An 18,907-nucleotide genomic window follows, 5' to 3' on the forward strand; every position below is an offset into this window, starting at 1 on the left:
ATAATCTGTACACTTGAACCGAGGGCACTGACTTAACTGCGTTATTCGATCAAACTAGGTTACTGGGTCGAATTGGGTCGCCGGGTGAAATTGGTTCGCTGGGTCACTGGGTCAAACTGGGTCAAACTGGGTCAAGTTGGGTCACTGGGTCTAACTGAAAGGAGTATGACGTGACCCAGCGACCCAGTGGCCCAGTTTAATTCAGTGGCCCAGGTGACCCAGTTGACCCAGTGACCCAGTCCAACTCTGCTGCTAGTGTCATGTATGCTATTTAGCGGGCGTTTTTCCCAAGCAGGAAGTGACCTTTTTTGTTGTGTGCTGTTTTTTGTGTATATGCAAATGTTGGACGTTGATGTTTTGGTCCACACGCCTGAAGTAATGGCAGGTCGTTAATTACTAATCAAATGTTCGTTTCAAATCCATTTAATAGGGACATCCCGGCTTTATTTTTCATTTCTAATATAGAAAGTACATTAAAAATAAAAAGACGCACTCAATTTTTATTTGCGAGGAAAATAATCCCAAAATAAATTATTGAAAAGCTACGTTTTAAGTCCGAATTTCAAACGCTTCAGTCTAAATACGTCATAAACCTACAACCAATCACGTAGAAGTGAACCGGCAACATTGTGCAAGACTCAAACTCCCACGCGAGAGTGAATGACAAGTCACCAGCGTCTGTGACAGATAACGAAAGTTAGAAATGACATTCTGCTGCAATATTGCCAAGTCATGATGTCATCTGATTGGTCGGGATTATTTCGTTAGAGAGCCCGTACCAATACAGCACATTTTCATTATGATTTTCTAAACAGCCACTATTTTTAAATAAACTTTTACTGTCCAAAAATTGTTTTATGGTTTCAGGTATACACTTATTAAATTAGAACTTCGGAATTCAACTATAGTTAAACTCCTATTATTCTGGTTGGGTTTGTTAAGGATAAACAAAAAACGAATATTGCGTTCCTAGCTTGTATCCAAGTTACTTGTTTGTTTCGTTGTAAAAAGATTATTTCCTAAAATTGTTAAGTATAAGGAAATATTATCTCCCATTTTCATCATCAAGCTTGTTTTGTTAAATCATTATGTAACAGTTCAGATTTAATTTATTGGGCACTTCGATTATTTTTATTAAAGGATGATTATATTATCTAGAGATAAGGATGCATTTAATCGGGAAAAATATGGATTGTTTTCAGAGAAAATTGTTTATTTTAGATAAGATAATTCTGCGTAAAATTTTCCTACGTGACTGAAAAGAGCGTATGGGACAGGTTGCCACGCTCCGTTAATTAGATGAAAAATTTCTATTTAAAGGGGAAAGACACTTTAAATACTGGAGAGCGCTATGAGGGGGCCTTTTGCTAATTTCGAGACCGAATTGCTGTTCTTGAAAGTTTAGAAGACGCGCGTCTATGCGTTAAATTTTAGTGGTAAAGTTTGCTCTTTTTTCTTCGTATTCCTTGTTGTCTCTTTAATAATAATAATGCGTAACCAAGTACCGATTTTATTATCTATGTTTTATTAGATAAACTATTAATGGCTAACATTTTATTGAAACAGAACATTTAGAAAGATATTCCTGTCGCCTTTAGATTTACACCTTAATAGATAAACAAACACACATCATATTTGTTTAAACCGTTCAATTATTAGTTTTACCGTTAATTATAGGCGGCATTTTTGTAGCGCAATACCTACATTTCGAAAGTAATTAGTAAAGTTCGAAAATTTGGCAACGACGTATAAGGGTGGAAAAACGAACTGAATTGCAAATGTTTTTGTTGATATCCGCATTTTCGACTTGTCATCTTTGATTAAAGGTCCATCAACTTCTAGGGGGCGTCTAACAGTAAAACATCGAAAATCCAATCAATCAGTTCGTGACTTTTCCTTTATTACGTTTTCTCTCACAACGTTCATACCAACGGGAGATGACGTTTTTACCGAGCATATCGGCTGGATTAACGTAAAAAAGTGAAAAGATTTATATAGGTGAGATAAATGCGACGATGGAATTGTAAAACATAAATTTTAATGTCTCTAATTTATACGTACAACAAAAAGACCCGTCAATTCAATCTCGTCGTAAAAATCTATATGAAAATTAATAGAATCGTAAATTTTCGTAGTAAAGCTTGCTAAATGCATAAAATAGTGAAATAAATTTAAAAGCGCCTTGCCACCTTTAACAATGTTAAAAGTTCTACTTTTTCTTATCATAGTCCCGTATTGCCTTTTCTTCGATATAAAAGCTTCACTACTTCCTCGTTGATCATTTTTCATAGGTATGTTTAATGTATATTTTTACTGCATAAGTGGTTGATAACTCGAGCTATACAATATAAACGCAAGGAGAAAATATGTAACTGGCTTGCGATGCAAAAAAACCATTCGCTCTCATTTTTATGGTAGGTACGTTATGGATTATACAATGGGATTGCATATAAAGGGGGTTGACCGCCCTTTATTTGAAATAAAATTTTGACTTGCTAAGTGCACTTTAGCAAAATAATTAAATGACCTCCGGTTAGTCCTTAACATAATTTTACGATGACCTTCTTCTGGAAAATGTCTCCTCTTCTAATTTTCTAAAAATTACCGCTTTTTTAATTCTTTTTTAAATATTGACGACAAAATAAATCATGAAATCGATCCAAATCCAGTTGTACTCCATTTTACATGTTTTCTATTCACAACGTACAGTATGATCCACTTTCGTGGACACGGTTCTTTGAGAATTACTTTAATTGGCAAAAGGTTCATACCAGAAAATATACCTTATACTATTCTCCTTGGCCTCATTTACTTCAATTTTTTTTATTTTTGACAATTCTAATGTTGATGACTTCACTCAAACACATGCAATACAAACGGTTTCAATTTGTTCAAAAATTGCTATCTTGAACGTTCAAATTGGAACTTCGGACTTCGATGGAATGAAACCCAAATTTTTCTTAGTCTCATCCAGTCAGCTACTAGCGGCTTGACGTAACCCATACAGGTAGGTAATGTCCAGGTAGATCAACAGATAAAAGGTAATCCAAACGAAATAACGATAAAAGTTTAAACGAAAATTGTAAGCAAGTGGTGCGAAAAGTTAAAGGAAAGAATGCTGCGTAATCAAGTAGCATGCCTGGCATTGTTCAAACGCAAAATACTAATCCGTAAAAACCTTTCAATGGAGTCGCCATAGACGTCAAAGAGAAAGAAAGAAATCACTCCAGAGATAATATGGTAAGCCAAAACAATAAATCCCTGTTAACAGGTATGACAAGAAGCCAATCAATTCGAAGGCAAAAACTTTACTGAAGCGGAAAAAAAATTCAACTGCGCGGGCAAAATAACTTTCTGCTTTAATTACTTCTTTCACAAATGTGTATTTTAATCAAACATCTGATGTGCTTTCGAGGATAGACCCATTAATACGATATATGCATACAAAAAAGAGAGACACAAATTGCTCAGTATGGGGATATTAAATAGGATTATACGCTAAAATCAATTTAACGATGTGCAAAGTTTGTTGTAAACTGCAGTAATACTCTTTGGTTGGACTAAGCCGGAATTTCCAGTTGTAACGTAATCCAATTTATGTGAATAAATCTGGTGTATAATTATTTTAATTCTGTTTAATTTTCTCTTTACGTTACGATATATACCCGAGACATAGTTGGGTCTAAAATTTCTCTTCTCGTTTCAGTATTTTTTTGCAAAATAAGTTGTAGCTGCAATGCAAATACTTGCGTTGAAACTGTACTTTTGTCATAAAACTTCGAACCTGTAATCGTAAATCTTAAAGTGGCCGTTCGCAAAAAATTACGATTATTCTTCTCATTATGCGGATACTAACATTTTCTACCACCATCCTTTAAATTGCTGTATTACTATTACTAGCGCGACTCCGCGGGCTACGCCTGCTCGTCTTCATCAATATCAAATCGACAGACATTAACATTTTCATTTATACAGAAGATTTAAATAAAGCCCGCGTTAATTCGCTGGAAGGAAACCGAATGTTGGGCACGAGGTTACTCAAAAATGAAATGTGGACGCGTTTCGGTAAACCGCGGGCATAATTTGAATTATTTAAAGCTAATTCGGAAGCTATGGGTTGTAAATTTTCGTATCTGTATTGTTTTCTCTTTAGTACTGCCGTCGTGGTCTAGCAGCACCGGATCGAACCCATGTAAATGCGATCATAAATTGAACATGATAGCGTTCAACGACTATCGTTAAGCGTACCTTCGCCATTCATTTATCGATGATTATATCCATTTTGTGCATAAATTACGTTTAATGTACCTACTACCTTTAAAAATGTAATATTTTTAACTAACTAAATGGCGGAGTTTTAAATTAGTCATCAAATCAAGATATGTTGCCAACGAATCGAGGTTTTTATGTCTCTAGGTATATAGCATCGAATCTGCATATAGGAAAGCAATTTAAATTTAAGTTTGAATTTTTTATCTACAAATGAAAATTTCTTTTCTCGAAATCGTCATGAAAACTCCATATTCATGCCTACCTTATGTCAGGAAATTTTAGTTATGACCCTAGGAAACAAGGAAATTTAGGGTAGTTTTCACAAAGCATTTGAAAATTCTAAATTAACAAGGGAAGTTTGTAAACATAATAAGTAACTGCAACTAAACTAAGCAGTGTTGGTTTGAAAGTTAATTAACAATGGATTGCATTAACATTAATTTTGGCTGGTCTTGCAAATGATGGTCATAAAGAGTTAAAGAGTGTTATAAATGTCATGAATTCGGACATATCAAGTCGACTTCTCCTAAGAATAAGCTCGACAAGACCAACTAGTTAAGAGTTAAACACTAAATAAGAGCTTGAGAATCTTCCACGGAAATGATCTTCGTTACTTCGTTGCACTTACCAATGGTTGAACTCTTCCCATATGAAATTGAAAAGATATAAGGGTAGTAATAACAGTACAAATTAATTTAGGCACGAACAGAAATACTGGTTTATTCACACCAAATATCAAATCAAAAATAAACTCTACAATGGGATAGCGTAGCACATAAATATTCAAAATTACCTATAAGTTACGTTACACATAAATCTGAGTATTGTTTTTCCAGTTTAACAAACCTCCAGTCAAGAATCATCGATTACCAAACTAATTACTAAATCCTAACAAATAAATTGATACAAATTCGCACGTATAGGGCCAAGTACAAGTAAAACATACCTATAAGGCCAAGAAGTGAGCTCAGTTCTCGGCTCTCAAAACCTGCAAACAAAAGACCTCCCAAGCCGCAGAGCTCGGTACACAATTAATTGAATAATGCCTGAAGGGCCTCGCTTTACTCGTAGTGACTTCTAACACAGGTACGGTACTTAATCGGCCATCGCTTCAGAAGGAAGCGGACTCCAATAGCATTCGCGTGACTCGATCTTAACTTAACCGAGATCGCAAAGATAATAACAAACTACTTGAATGTGATAGCATATAACCCAGAAAGCGCAAAAATAGTTAATTCTAGTACGATAAAAGTGTACAGAGGTTGTCTCTTTGTGGAGGATCGATTCTCGCTATCAAACCTCGTTCATGACTCGGTGACCCAATTCCAGAAAATGGCCGCTCGTTATCAGCAGGTGGAAAGCACGTCAAAGGTTATCCACTCCAAACTCGTACGTCGACAGGATGGTAGGTGAAGCCTTTCCGCACTTAAGATGGTACATTAACACTAGATTTTGAACTAAAACTTAAACCTTACAATTAAAACCCTAAAAGAAAATCAAAGGTATCCCCTCTTTCTTGATAAACTTAAATGCAGAAGGGAATTGTAGATGAATGCAACAATCGTCGATATAAATTGTAATATGACAAATATCATCCGAAACCTAAAGAAAAGGTTCACTTCAATCTTGGAACTGTTTGAAATTATGGATTCTACAGGCCACATTCAATAAGAAAATTTTTTTTCCGGGTCGATCTGAGAATATTTCTTCTTCGGGCCTCAAAAAAAGGCAGTGTATAACCTTCCTTTTTTACCAAAAATCGACTGCACCAAAATTTCTCGGAAAAACACTTTTTCTTATTAATTTTGGTGCGTAGAATCCAAAACAATTCGTACTTTTTCGATCAGACTTCTCAATCAAAAGTTATAGACTAGAAACCAATTTCGAAAGAAAATTCAAAGGGCTGTAACTTTTGAACTAGTAGCCCAATCTTGGAACTGTTTGAAATTATGGATTCTACAGGCCACATTCTATAAGAAAATGTTTCTTTCCGGTCGATCTCAGACAATTTTTTTTCGGGCCTCAAAAAAAGACAGTACTTTTAAGTTAGTTAGAGCGCCTAGGTAAAAGTAACAAGAAGTTGGTGAAAATTTAGTCACTTATTCTCTGAGAGACGCACTTTCCAATGGTCAAAAGAAAAAAGTGTTCCTATGTACCGTTTCTGAGATATTTGACAGTAAAGACAGGGTATTTTAACATGGGCTCTTATGGACAGACTCAGTTTTTCTGAGCTAGAGAAGGTTTTTGTATCAAGACTTAAATGAGATGGGTCTCATTAGAAGCGAAATTTTGTGACGAATCTAAATTTGCACGGAAAAGTACATGTTCATGATGAAATAAGGAAGATATTTACCGCCGAAGCGGCGTCTGCTCTGACGCGGCGGGACGCTATGCAGCACGCGTTTCAATCTGATGACTTTTCCACTAGGTCTAGTATATAGCTGAGCTAGGACAATCTTTTCCTTCTTCTGCTGAGCACTTTTCTTCACAAAAGGCATGGTGTCTTTCAGAAAGAACACCAAAACCAGCGATATTTATCAAGGCCTGCACACGTCTTGTTGACACACTGATCGGATCGAAATCAAGATAGCGGCTGGGGATCTCTGGCGCCAACATCGAAAAACCAAATCCACTACACCGACTTCACGTAAAACGCCAAATTATTTAGTTTCCCGGCTTTTACATACGTCTCGCATACGTTTTGATTAAAAAGAAATACATTCGTTTAGGATTTACCGCTTAACTGTGAATATTTAGTCGCGGTGTGTCGTCAACATTTAGTGTGCAAAGGTTTGAAACAGGGTCGAAAAGTAGGGAGACTAGTCAAGTTGACTACTGTATATACCTTTTTAAAAATCATGTAAGACGTTTGCATTGTGCTGAGGTATAAAATACCACTCATACCGTATTTCTAATTATGTTTCCTTCATAACAACATTTTTTTGGGGACGTTTACCGTAAGTAATAGGTAGGCCGAGTACATCACTTGACTTCAGCCGAACGCGCTCTAACTACTTTAAGTTGTGTATTTAAGTTTTTACATTGCTGTTTAATTTTATAGCCTGTATTTTTTCTGAACATTTTGAAGCCAGTCGTTTTGAAGCACCGCTAAGGGAACGACGTCTTAATTATACTTTTAAACAGCGGACATTTGAACCTTTACCTACTTTAAAACTACCACGTAATAATGAAAATCAAACTAAAAGGGAAACGGAGGATAGATTAGATCTTTTGATAACGCATTAATTACATAATATTTACTGAAAAAGCCTCACTTCATGTTTAGGGCCAAAATTTTTGGTTAGAGTTTATTTCATACCATCGTGAAATCCCAGAAATATCCGACGCGACGATCTCTACTTTGTCCATCTAATGCCCGTTTGCACCGACAAATTTAAGCGGCGCCTAGCTTAAGCGCAGCTTAGAATCCATGGCAACCATTGCCTCAATAATCGTTGTCAGGGATTTTAAGCTACGCTTAAGCTAAGCTCCACTTAAATTTGTCGGTGCAAACGGGCATAAGTAGCGTAAGTTTGCTCAATATTCTATGGTTTTGTTCACACGTGACGTCACGCTAGATGCGCAAGAGCATACCGTTGTAAGTGTATCGTGCAGCAGCCCCTGATCATTAAAATAGCCGCACATTACTAGATGTAGATTTTATACAACAAGCGAACATTGTTATTATAATACTTGTTTGGAGAGAATCCTGGACAACAATTTGTTTTTGACACTAACGTTGATTTTTCGGGTCACGTGAACAACGTACAGTTTGAACTTGAAAGTAAGAGAAGATTAGGGCCGTGTTGTACAGCCAGAACAGAAAGAACATATCAACTCGCCCTTAATGAAATTTTGTTAAGTTTTCGAACCAAGTAGTGGACATACACCATTTGCGGATACTTCCATTGCTGTACCACCATATGAGAGTGGAATGTAAATCACCGGGTTGCCTTTCTACCCAAGAAAAATTGTGAGTAGATAACAGAGCTCTCAATACAGTAACTCCTGCTGACAGTGATATCCAATTCCCAAAAAATGACCTACACGGTGCGAACAAGGCAAACTACGAGTATATACTCGTATCTCTAGATCTTACAAGATCTGTCCATAAAGTTTCTTCCGTACAGGTATTTGTAGAAATGCTCGATGGATTTTACAGCGGGCCAGAAACTCTCGTCGGGTAACACAAGAATTTCGGTCATGCTTAGAAAGCAACTTACTGAAGTATCCAACAACGCTTTTGTTGAGTTTTAGATTAGCGAACCAAATCCAAAGCCCTTGTTAGATCTGTCGCAGATTCTTCATGCGATCTTCGAAGGTCTCTCCCACCACTATGATGTCGTCCAGGTAGACTAAACAAGTCTTTCACGATACTCCGTCTAGCACATTTTCCATGAGACGTTCAAACGTCGCGGGTGCGTTACACAATCCAAACGGCATGGCTGTAAAATGCCAAAATCCCGATCCGTTCGTAATTGTAGTCTTGTCCAGATCTTATGGCGCCTTTTCCACTTGCCAATAACCGCTTTTTAAATCCAAAGCGAGAAAAACTTGGAACCAGATAGCGTGTCAAGCGCGTCGTCAATTAGTGGAAGTGGATAGGCTTCTTTTTTAGTTACGTCATTGAGGCGACGATAATCCACACAAAATCGTGTTAACCCATCCTTCTTTTTAACGAATACCACAGGCGAAGCCCAAGGACTATTAGATGACTCGATAACACATTCAGATTCCATGTCTTTTATCATCCTTTCCGCTTCCTCCCGTTTTGCTAGTAGGAGACGTCTAGGTGATTGACGTCCGCACGCAAAATCTTGTTCAATATCTGATACCAAAACAGTTCCTTCGATACGGGAACCTCCAAACATTCAGGTCGATTCGCAATTTACGGAACGTCATCGTCACGTCACGGACCGGCAACGTCACGTCAAAATATTGTATTATAGATTTCTTATGATAACATTCACATAGAGACGTAACGGAACGCACCGTCAACGTCACGTCACCGTACAGGCAACGTAAGGTAAAATATTCTCGTTGATAAATTTTGACGGTCCGGACGGTGTAGTCTGAATATGTCTATAACTTTCAGTGTAAAGATATTTAACGTGACGTGCCGGTCCGTGACGTGACGTTGACGTTCCGTAAAATGCGAATCGACCTTAATCCTCACAGACACTTTACCGTGCATCTTAACAGGATGATAATTGTTTTAACTAAGTACGGGGCGCCATTACCGTTCTTGTCGCGCCTGTATCTACAAGTATTTAGGCACTGCTTTTCCATTAAGCAGGGGCCTTAACATAGCAGATCGATGCTTACTTCTTTTCGTCGACCGTTTTAGTCAAACGTTGTGACATCGATACGGGAAATGCCAATTTTCTTAGCAATTCCAACAACGGAACTGTTTCTTTGTGACCATATCTTGTACTTCGGCCGTCAAGAATTTGTTTTGAACGGTGTCATCTTCTACTATTCTAGCCAGTACTGCTTTTGGTATTGTAACGTTTTGCAAACCCACGGATCGTTATAAAAACAACACTTTATTAGAAAACGAACCGCTTGTCCACACTGTCAATTCACATGAACCCATGAACGTTATAGTAATATAATTGAAACCATCAATAGTTTTTCATGAGAGGGAGCTGTACGTTGCCTATTTTTGATCCGGAAAGGCAAATCCTGTGAATGATGTGCGATAAATTAAATTCTGTTGACTCGGCAAAAACAAAAGACTGCAAATAGAAGATGCCAACTCCATAGTCATTCAAACAAAAAGTGTGGGACTTCCCTTCTTATGTTGCGAGCGATGGACCAACGAAACCTTATCGCCCTAAAAGTCAATAATTAAAAATTATTCTCTTGACAACTTGAAATTAATGACAACGAACAACACAATTTCCACCCGCCGATGTAAAGGGTAGTACTCGTCCCATTTCACGAAATTCGTGTCCCCGCCACACTTAAACGCGATTTTGAAACTGGGGGCCGTAAAACAACACCGTGTTCTGGTCAATGTGCTGGACCGGCCGAAGTTTCTTTCACGCAAACCGAAAACTAACGCTTAAGCCGAAATCGAAAAAATGTCGTGTATTTTTTCCTGCGGTGATCTCACATTCTAAGTTACAAGCAAATGAAATGAAATCGATCAAGCGTATTCTACAACAACTATTTATGGCAATCTACTACAAACGCATTACACAGTTTACATAAAGAGCAGTCGGAATAAATACGAATTAGTTACGTAGTTGAAAACGGATCCGTTTTTCTTATTATTGTTTGGAAGTTAAATTTGTGGGCGCGAATCTCGTTATTTAATTTTAAAAATTGAACCAATAGGCGACAATAAAAGAAAAGCACCCCTAATGTTAAATGAAAAAAATCCGTTGTATAAATTGCGTCAAATATTTTTAATTCATTCCAAACGCACATATGATAAAAGTCTGTTCATTTTTAATTAAAGAGTGTATAAAATGTTTCGAAAGGGGTGGCGTTTTCAACCCTCTTGAGGGAGCAGAAACGGCAATATGATTACATCGTATATAAGTTGAGTAGAAGGGCGGGTGGGGTGTATTATTTATTCGTTTTCATGGATTTTTGAGATTTAAATCGACGCGGGACTGTTCCGTTTTGTGCTACCCTTGCGCACGAGGGGGAGAGAGACCGTCGGGGGGGCCTCTGTTCGGAGCGCTCTATTTGGATTCGCGCCGCTAGCGTACGAACACGTTCACCTGTGCGTCTCGCCGGAATCATGCTGATCGTGTACACGCGTCCGGACCTATCCGGAAACTTATAAAGCCCTTTTTTGCGACGACGTGTTTTTTACTGTGACATTGTGTGGTTTAGTGCCGCTTGTTTTTCCGTTTGCATCCCGTGGGACTACCTGTATCAGCACTGGAACATCTAATGCCCATTGTGGCTTCTATCAACACCCTCATCGGCTCTTGTGAGAATATGGAGGCTACTTATTGCGTCGGGAATGATGTAGACGTCGGGAGAATGTTTGATCAGTACTTGTACAAGGTACGATCTTTTTTTTTTCTTCGCCTCGTCGCGGGTAATCAAAAATATAGAGGGGCTCTATTTTAGTTAGCGAGTTTCGTAAACTCTAGATTAATGTTACGAGGAAAGTTGGGAGTAAAAACTTTTTTTTGCTATTTGGCAATTTACATTAAGTGCTTTTAGCCTTAAGGTTGATGGACTTTCTTGTAATGAGCAGAAGCGAGATGGGAACTCCTATCAGATAATTGCATCGACGCGTTCATTAATATTGAGTCTTCTCTTTTCTGGGGAATTCTTAGGGAGGTTTGTGTAAGGGAAGATGATTTCGGTCGTAATTAATGCCGGGATTGATATAATCTTGAAGTAAAATAATGACTCCTCGGATCCAATTATATTTTGGGTTATCAATTTCGTCGGGGAAAACGAGAGTTGCGTGTAGTTTTACAACCACCGGCCATTTAGAGAATTGTGTTTTCACAATTTACCCCTCGACATTTTTTTCGGAATAATTTCCGAGATACAATCAACACGCCCTCGCTTAAATATCGAGTTCCGCTCACATTCGTTAGCAGGTTCGTAAAATGCCTTATTATAACCAGTTTAGTTTTTTTACGAGTTTTGTTCTTTATAAATTGTTCTTCCAGAACGAGTTTTCTGTTTAATGTATACAGAAGGTTTTTGTTCTTTCATCTTGGCCTTGGAATAGCAAATATAACTCACGAAAATTTTTTCGGCACCCTCCTCTTCGCCTGTGCTCTCGAGCTTAAAGCTCACCCGATCATACCGTTCGTTACGCCGTAATTATTCGTCCCGTAGTTTCCCACCGGATCGAATATCACAACAGAAATTGTGCCAAAGTTTTCGGTAATTAGCATTTTTGGCACCCATTCACGTTTGAAAACATCTGCTCGCGCGGCGGGGTCAACATTTTATTAGTAATGTTCCGGCTCATTTATCTCCTTTTTGTGTAAAGTGCCTTAAAAAATATTAACTAACCGTAACGTTATACGTATACAGTTGTGATTGCATTTTTTTCGGTTAATTAATTACTCAACTTCAGCTTAAAATGGTCGACGACATTTCAGAGGTTGCACATACGGCGTGCACGACATTTGTTCTCCTAATTGGTCATTGGAAAATGCTGCGAATATTAAATTAAATTATCAGAAAATAAGTGCAATGAGCTCACGCCCTATCTAAACAGTTACGTCACGATTAAACAGATAACGCACCCTCTCCTACTTTTTGACGTGTAGTAGATGCAACGTATTATTTGCGATAGGCAAATTGTACTGAACATTTCTACCGAGGAGGAGTAACTTCAAAATCGTGGCTTCTTTTCGAAAGGACTTCATTAACATGTCGTTTTGCAATCCTTAATTAAGCACTCCATTCACTGATGCACCGGTCGCAATTTTTCCATGACATTTACCAAAAGTAATTGCTCTTTAATTAACTTCTACTTCGATTAATTGTGGGAAAATCGTCACACCGGGGACTGTCACTTCGCTTCTTAACCAATCGCAAGAAATTTCATAGAAATCAATACTTTACAATGCAGCCGTGTGAAATATTAAATAAAGTTTCAATCAATATTCAGAAGCATTCAGGACAACTCACCCCAGTCCCCTAGCAAATGAAGAGTTCCAAATTTTGCGCATGGGATAAAATGCGCTTGGTGATAATGATATTCGCATACTTTAACATGGCATCATTGTATGCAAATGAACATGATTCATTGATCGCTTCTGCTTCGTCTCCTTCGTTTATTATAAGTAAACCTCTTCAACCATCAACCCATGTGAGCACCAATGTTGTTTCGTACTGAGGGAGTACTGATTTGTACTATTTTCGTAATAAATATGCATATCCTACCGTTAATAGGAAACCAATTTAATCAGTAGTGCAGTGGTAATAGTTAAGCAAACAAGATGGAGTCGCATTTAGAATTAAATACACATCGAGGATTTGTGAATTGCATTGCACCGTTAATTTTTATTTTCAATCGTCCCCCTCAGCGCGTGTTGTAGAGTAAATGTGTTGAAAGAAACCTTCAGTGAAATTGATCAATAAACATTTGTGTGGATCCAGATTCAGTTCATGTTCGGTCCCAAAATGCGGTAGGAAGATTTGCCTCATCGGCGGAGATGTAGATTTCCGTTGAACCAGTTTTCAGAGTTGGGACGTTTTGCTCGCCAAACGACACGATGAATGTGACGAGATAAACATTGTAATCAGCAACATGCTTAGATCCAAGTCAATCTTATATTTATTTCTATATATCATGAATGATAAAATATGAAAATTTGCCTACCTTATAATTAAAGTGATTCCTAACAACATGTTTCCTAGTAGTGGCAAGCCTAGGCTGTTGTTACTTATAATCCATCAAGCTACTTTGACTGGAAAGTTTATATTGTCGATCCCCAGTAACATTTCTTTTCGTTTATCTCACGCGACAACCAATTAAATAAAACTTCCTCGATGAACGGACTTCAGACATGCATAAATTGAATAAACTGAGAAGGAGAACCACTGGCCGAGAGGAAACCACCTTGGCTGAAATGGAATTTTATGGGATTGATGAAAAACTGAAAGCTTACATGGTACATAACTCTTAGTTCATCGCACGATCCTTTTAATAGAATGCATATCAAAGTATTAGACAACTTAGCCCAATTTATCATAAATTGAATTCAACATTTTATTTCGAGTACTGAAATGTTCACTAAGGAAGAGAAAATACTGATGGAGGTTTAGCATCCGCATCTGCCAACTGATGAACGCGTCGACAATTCGGACCACAAGATGAGTGCATTTAATTTTCCGTTTTTATGGCGAATAAAGTTTCATTTGTATCTTTTGGAACACAGTTTGAATGATTGCAGTGCAAACTATAAAAGAGCCAGTTTTAAGGAATATAGAGCATCATCTACAGAAACGTGTGTCGATTAAGTGGAATGACATTCTAGCAATCGTGTTCCCTCAATTTTCATGTGCTTTTAGTTTTGTACCAATTTTTTTTTTTTTAAATAAACGGGAGATTAAACTTATTTTCGAGCTTATTTTCAACACTTCTGCTTAGTTGGTACTATTTTTGGTGATCGTTTAACCCTAAATAAACTCTCCAGGGACTGCTATAAATTAATAGTATATTGAAAGACAAGTGGTACATTACAATAAAGCCTCGAATAAGGCAATTGTAACACGTGATTTTCATACTATTTAATTATCAAAAAGTACAGGAAACATTAGAATTAATATGTCTTAAGTTGGCAACACCTTTTACGTTGACAAATTTTAAGTTGGCAGCGTAGATAAACGCAACATTCAAGAAACTTTAAATTCGTGGATGTGTAAACTTTTGGTTTAATTTGTAAAATCACTTCATAACATCCATGTACTTACTACCTCTTCAAGACGGCAAGCCTCATTGGTTAAGTACCTCAATACTAATGGACAACCTTCCGTAGGAAACCTCTAAAATTACCCACTATAAATAACAATTATAGTACTTTTATTTATTCTATGACGGTGTCTTTATGACAAATTTAGCATGGCCAATAGTGTTCTTATGAATTCATAAAAGCACGTAAATCATAACTATAATACTACTATTTTCTACAGCAAACGTCAATTTTGGCAAACGTAATTACCATGACATCCACTAATATGGACACTTGATAATTTTGAATTATAATTTACGAAAATGTTTAGATAACACAAAAATGCGAATGAAATCTATTTGAATTGTATTAAGTTTTGAATGTTATTATAGGTATTAATGATACGTTTATGAACGTCATAATGAAACGCGTGTAAGGTTAAATTCACGAGGCGTAGCCGAGTGATTTTAGTTACACAATATTCATTAATAACCTTCATATAGTATCATTCAAAATTTAATCTACGACGGTCCAAATAGATTTTAATCAAATTTTTAAGTTATCTAAACGTTTTGATAAATTATGATGCAAAATTATCAAGTTCCCATACTAGTCGATATCATGGTAATGGCGTTTGTAAATTTTGACGTCTGCTATACAAATAGTAGTAATTATCATTTGCGTGCCTTTATGAATTCACCCTGTATTCATATATTCTTTTCTTTAGAGTTCATTATACTAATTTTTTGTTTTGTTTTTTATGTATCATCTAGTAGGTATGTTCAATTGTATTTAATTCTTTTTTTTTAATTATAATTTAGTGCTTGTACATTCTCCATTTAAAGCATATTGTCCTGTAACTGGATATGTATATCTGTCTGTTGGGCAATAAATTATTATTATTATTATTATTCTTATTAACTATTATTGTTAACTTATCTGCACATGACACACTGTATTGCTGCCGTCGGCGTTAAATAAATCCGATCGTCCATTTTTCCGCACAATGTGTACGTCGCAATGCCATTCTACGCGCCACTGCTGGTACGACTGCGACGATAAAAAAATCCGATCGGAAAAAAAGGCAAGTGCGTTGTCGGCCGCTTGCAAAAAACTGGCAGTTGACAACCTATTTGTTAGCTCTAGAGTCTAGATGGACTGCGCGATAAACTGCACATGTGAAAATGCAGATCCACACCTTTTTCCTGATTTCAAAAATAAGGATCCCGCAATGTCCACCCCTGTTACTTCAAAAACGGCTGCATCGGTAATGGAGATGATCAGGGATCCGGGGATCTATCGCGGTACTGCTTTTATATATAACCTATCACCCAATATCTTTCATGTAGTATGCTTAGAAGTCCTTGGATTCCCACATGCAACGATTTCTTACGTATATGTTCAAAATCCATCTATGATAGGATAACGAAAATCTTCCCAATCTGCTATGTCCATGAACTTGGCAGGCCTACTACAGCAGACCATGGTTCTGCTTACTCATATCGTTAGTGTTCCGTTAGTGCCGCTGAAGAAATCGTTAGTGCACAAAAGGAAAGTTACTATTTTTTAAAAATATTTGTGGGCCTGCTAACTTCATGCCAGCAGACCCATTTGAGAAAATGGATTCAATCTTTACACTAGTTCAACTAGCAGCATTAGTGCTCGTTAGTGCCGCCAATATAAACGTTAGTGCTCAAAGTGTAACAGCTCAAAACGTTGTAAAAAGGGGTCTGCTAATTTCATGCAGCAGACACACATTTGTCAAATTGGCCCTGTCCTAATGCGAATTTGAAGCGGCTCGTTACTGCTCGTTAGTGCTTCACATGCGAACGTTAGTGCTGCAAGAGATCCGCGTCAAAAAGGTACCAAACCACCTCAAAATTAAGCTTGACTTATTGGGACCTGCCAACTTTACGCCAGTAGACCAACGAACGAAATCCGTTTATTTTCTACTTTAATCGACCGGTACATATTAGTGCTCGTTAGTGCCGCCAATATAAACGTTAGTGCTCAAAGTGTAACAGCTCAAAACGTTTTAAAAAGGGGTCTGCTAATTTCATGCAGCAGACACACATTTGTCAAATTGGCCCTGTCCTAATGCGAATTTGAAGCGGTTCGTTAGTGCTTCACATTCGAGCGTTAGTGCTACAAGGGATCCGTATCAAAAGGTACCAAACCACCTCAAAATTAAACGTGGCTTATTGGGACCTACCAACTTCACGCCGGTAGACCAACAAACGAAATCCGTTTGATTTTCTACTTTAATCGATCTATCAGTATTAGTGATTGTTAGTGTCGCAAAAAAAACGTTAGTGCTCAAAGCACAAGAGCTCAATCGTGAAATTATGGGTTTGCTAAATTCATGCAGCAAGCCCACATTCATTAAAGTGGTCCTGGCTTAATGCGAATCTGAAGCTCCTCGTTAGTGCTCGTTCGGACTTCACTTGTAAACGTCAGTGTTTTTAATGGATCCGTGTCGAAAAACTACCAAAGCATCTTAAAAATTAACTATAATTTATAGGTTCTGCTGACAACACAACAACTTTGTTTCCAATCCAAAAAAAGTCGAAGAGGATGAACGAAATGTATTTTGGAACTATTTTTAATTTTTACAGGCTAATAATGAAATCGATTTCTTAAAGCATCGAAGTGAAAAGTCGTAAGTATTTTCTTTTAATAACAAGTCAAACGAGTACGATAAGGAGATAGTGGCGTTTGAAAATCAACAAACTTTTCCCCCAAAAATTAATTCCGACATACCGTATATTGTCAAATACCTTAATATATTAACGTTTTCAGCTGTTACACTTTGAGCACTAACATTTATATTGGCGGCACTAATGAGCACTAATACTTACCGGTCGATTAAAGTAGAAAATCAAACGGATTCCGTTCGTTGGTCTATTGGCGTGAAGTTGGCAGGTCCCAATAAGTCAAGTTTATTTTGAGGTGGTTTGGTACCTTTTTGACGCGGATCCCTTGCAGCACTAACGTTCGCATGTAAAGCACTAACGAGCAGTAACGAGCCGCTTCAAATTCGCATTAGGACAGAGCCAATTTGACAAATGTGGATCTGCTGCATGAAGTTAGCAAGCCCCTTTTTACAACGTTTTGAGTTGTTACACTTTGAGCACTAACGTTTATATTGGCGGCACTAACGAGCACTAACGCTGCTAGTTGAACTAGTGTAAAGATTGAATCGATTTTCCCAAATGGGTCTGCTGGCATGAAGTTAGCAGGCCCACAAATATTTTTAAAAAATAGTAAGTTTCCTTTTGTGCACTAACGATTTCTTCAGCGGCACTAACGTGCACTAACGGAACACTAACGATATGAGTAAGCAGAAGCATGGTCTGCTGTAGTAGGCCTGCCAAGTTCATGGACATCAATCTGCTCTCATTGAAACCTTCGACTTGATACCGTAGACCGTTTGCAAAAACACACGTGCGTTAATATTGTTGGACCGAGCCTTATCAATATTCAGCCCTGTTATGTATCACAAACGTTAAACTTAACGTGCAGGTCTGTAGTTATTTGACCTATGTTTATAACGCAAAATAACGTTTTTTGGCAGCCTGCACGTTATGTTTGACGTTTCTGATACATCACGGGGCTGATTGGTAGTCTTAACGTTATCTTCCGTTCCTTGATTTTTCGAAGACGTCTCAACCTTCCGCGTTGCCGAATCGAGACACATTACCTGAAGATGAGTCTTATTGCAAGTGGTGCATCGTATTCGAAAGCGATATTTACGCGCCTGATGTCCTGTTTTCAAGCATCTAAAACTAGCGCCCTTATCGATCAATCTCTTACGTTTGTCTTCTAATGGCATTTGCTTCGCTTTGAAACTACCGGGACTAGTGCACGTGCCGCCACAGAAAACGTACGAAGACGTCTGACCGCCGTCATCAAATTTGAATCATATACAGGAACCTTCAGTTTATTTAGCTGAACACGGTCATGGCCGCGGACCATTTATTGGAAGTAATTCCCAATGTCTCTAAAGCTGGTAAATGCGTTTCGAGCTGGTCATACAACAAACGCTGTATTCTTCAAAATAAGTTTTAGCAGTTCCTGGACATAGACTTCCATCTGTCTCCTCGCGTACAAATCAGTTAGTCAACGCTTCGATAATTTTGACATAATTTCCCGAAATAGCAGGGTAGCTTTGTATCAGTTGACGTGCACAACTTCACGGAAGGGTAGCTTGAATTAAGTATGCAATCGTGTAGTCACAGATTCTC

The 18,907-nt window shown here is 37.7% G+C and overlaps 1 protein-coding gene across 4 annotated transcripts in view; it reads left to right on the top strand.

Annotated features, from left to right (window-relative positions):
* Positions 1-10,983: 10,983 nt before the first annotated feature.
* LOC116173717 (TOX high mobility group box family member 4-A-like) overlaps positions 10,984-18,907 on the top strand; it is a 103,560-nt gene continuing 95,636 nt past the window's right edge. For all 4 annotated transcript variants that reach the window (XM_031491375.1, XM_031491377.1, XM_031491378.1 and 1 more), the window contains exon 1: positions 10,984-11,298. In XM_031491375.1, the coding sequence (XP_031347235.1) occupies positions 11,182-11,298 (117 nt within the window). In that variant the 5' untranslated portion in view covers positions 10,984-11,181. The remainder of the gene's footprint in view (positions 11,299-18,907) is intronic.

This window comes from Photinus pyralis, unplaced genomic scaffold (genome assembly GCF_008802855.1).
Source record: "Photinus pyralis isolate 1611_PpyrPB1 unplaced genomic scaffold, Ppyr1.3 Ppyr1.4_LG6, whole genome shotgun sequence".
Classification (NCBI taxonomy): Eukaryota; Metazoa; Arthropoda; class Insecta; order Coleoptera; family Lampyridae; genus Photinus; species Photinus pyralis.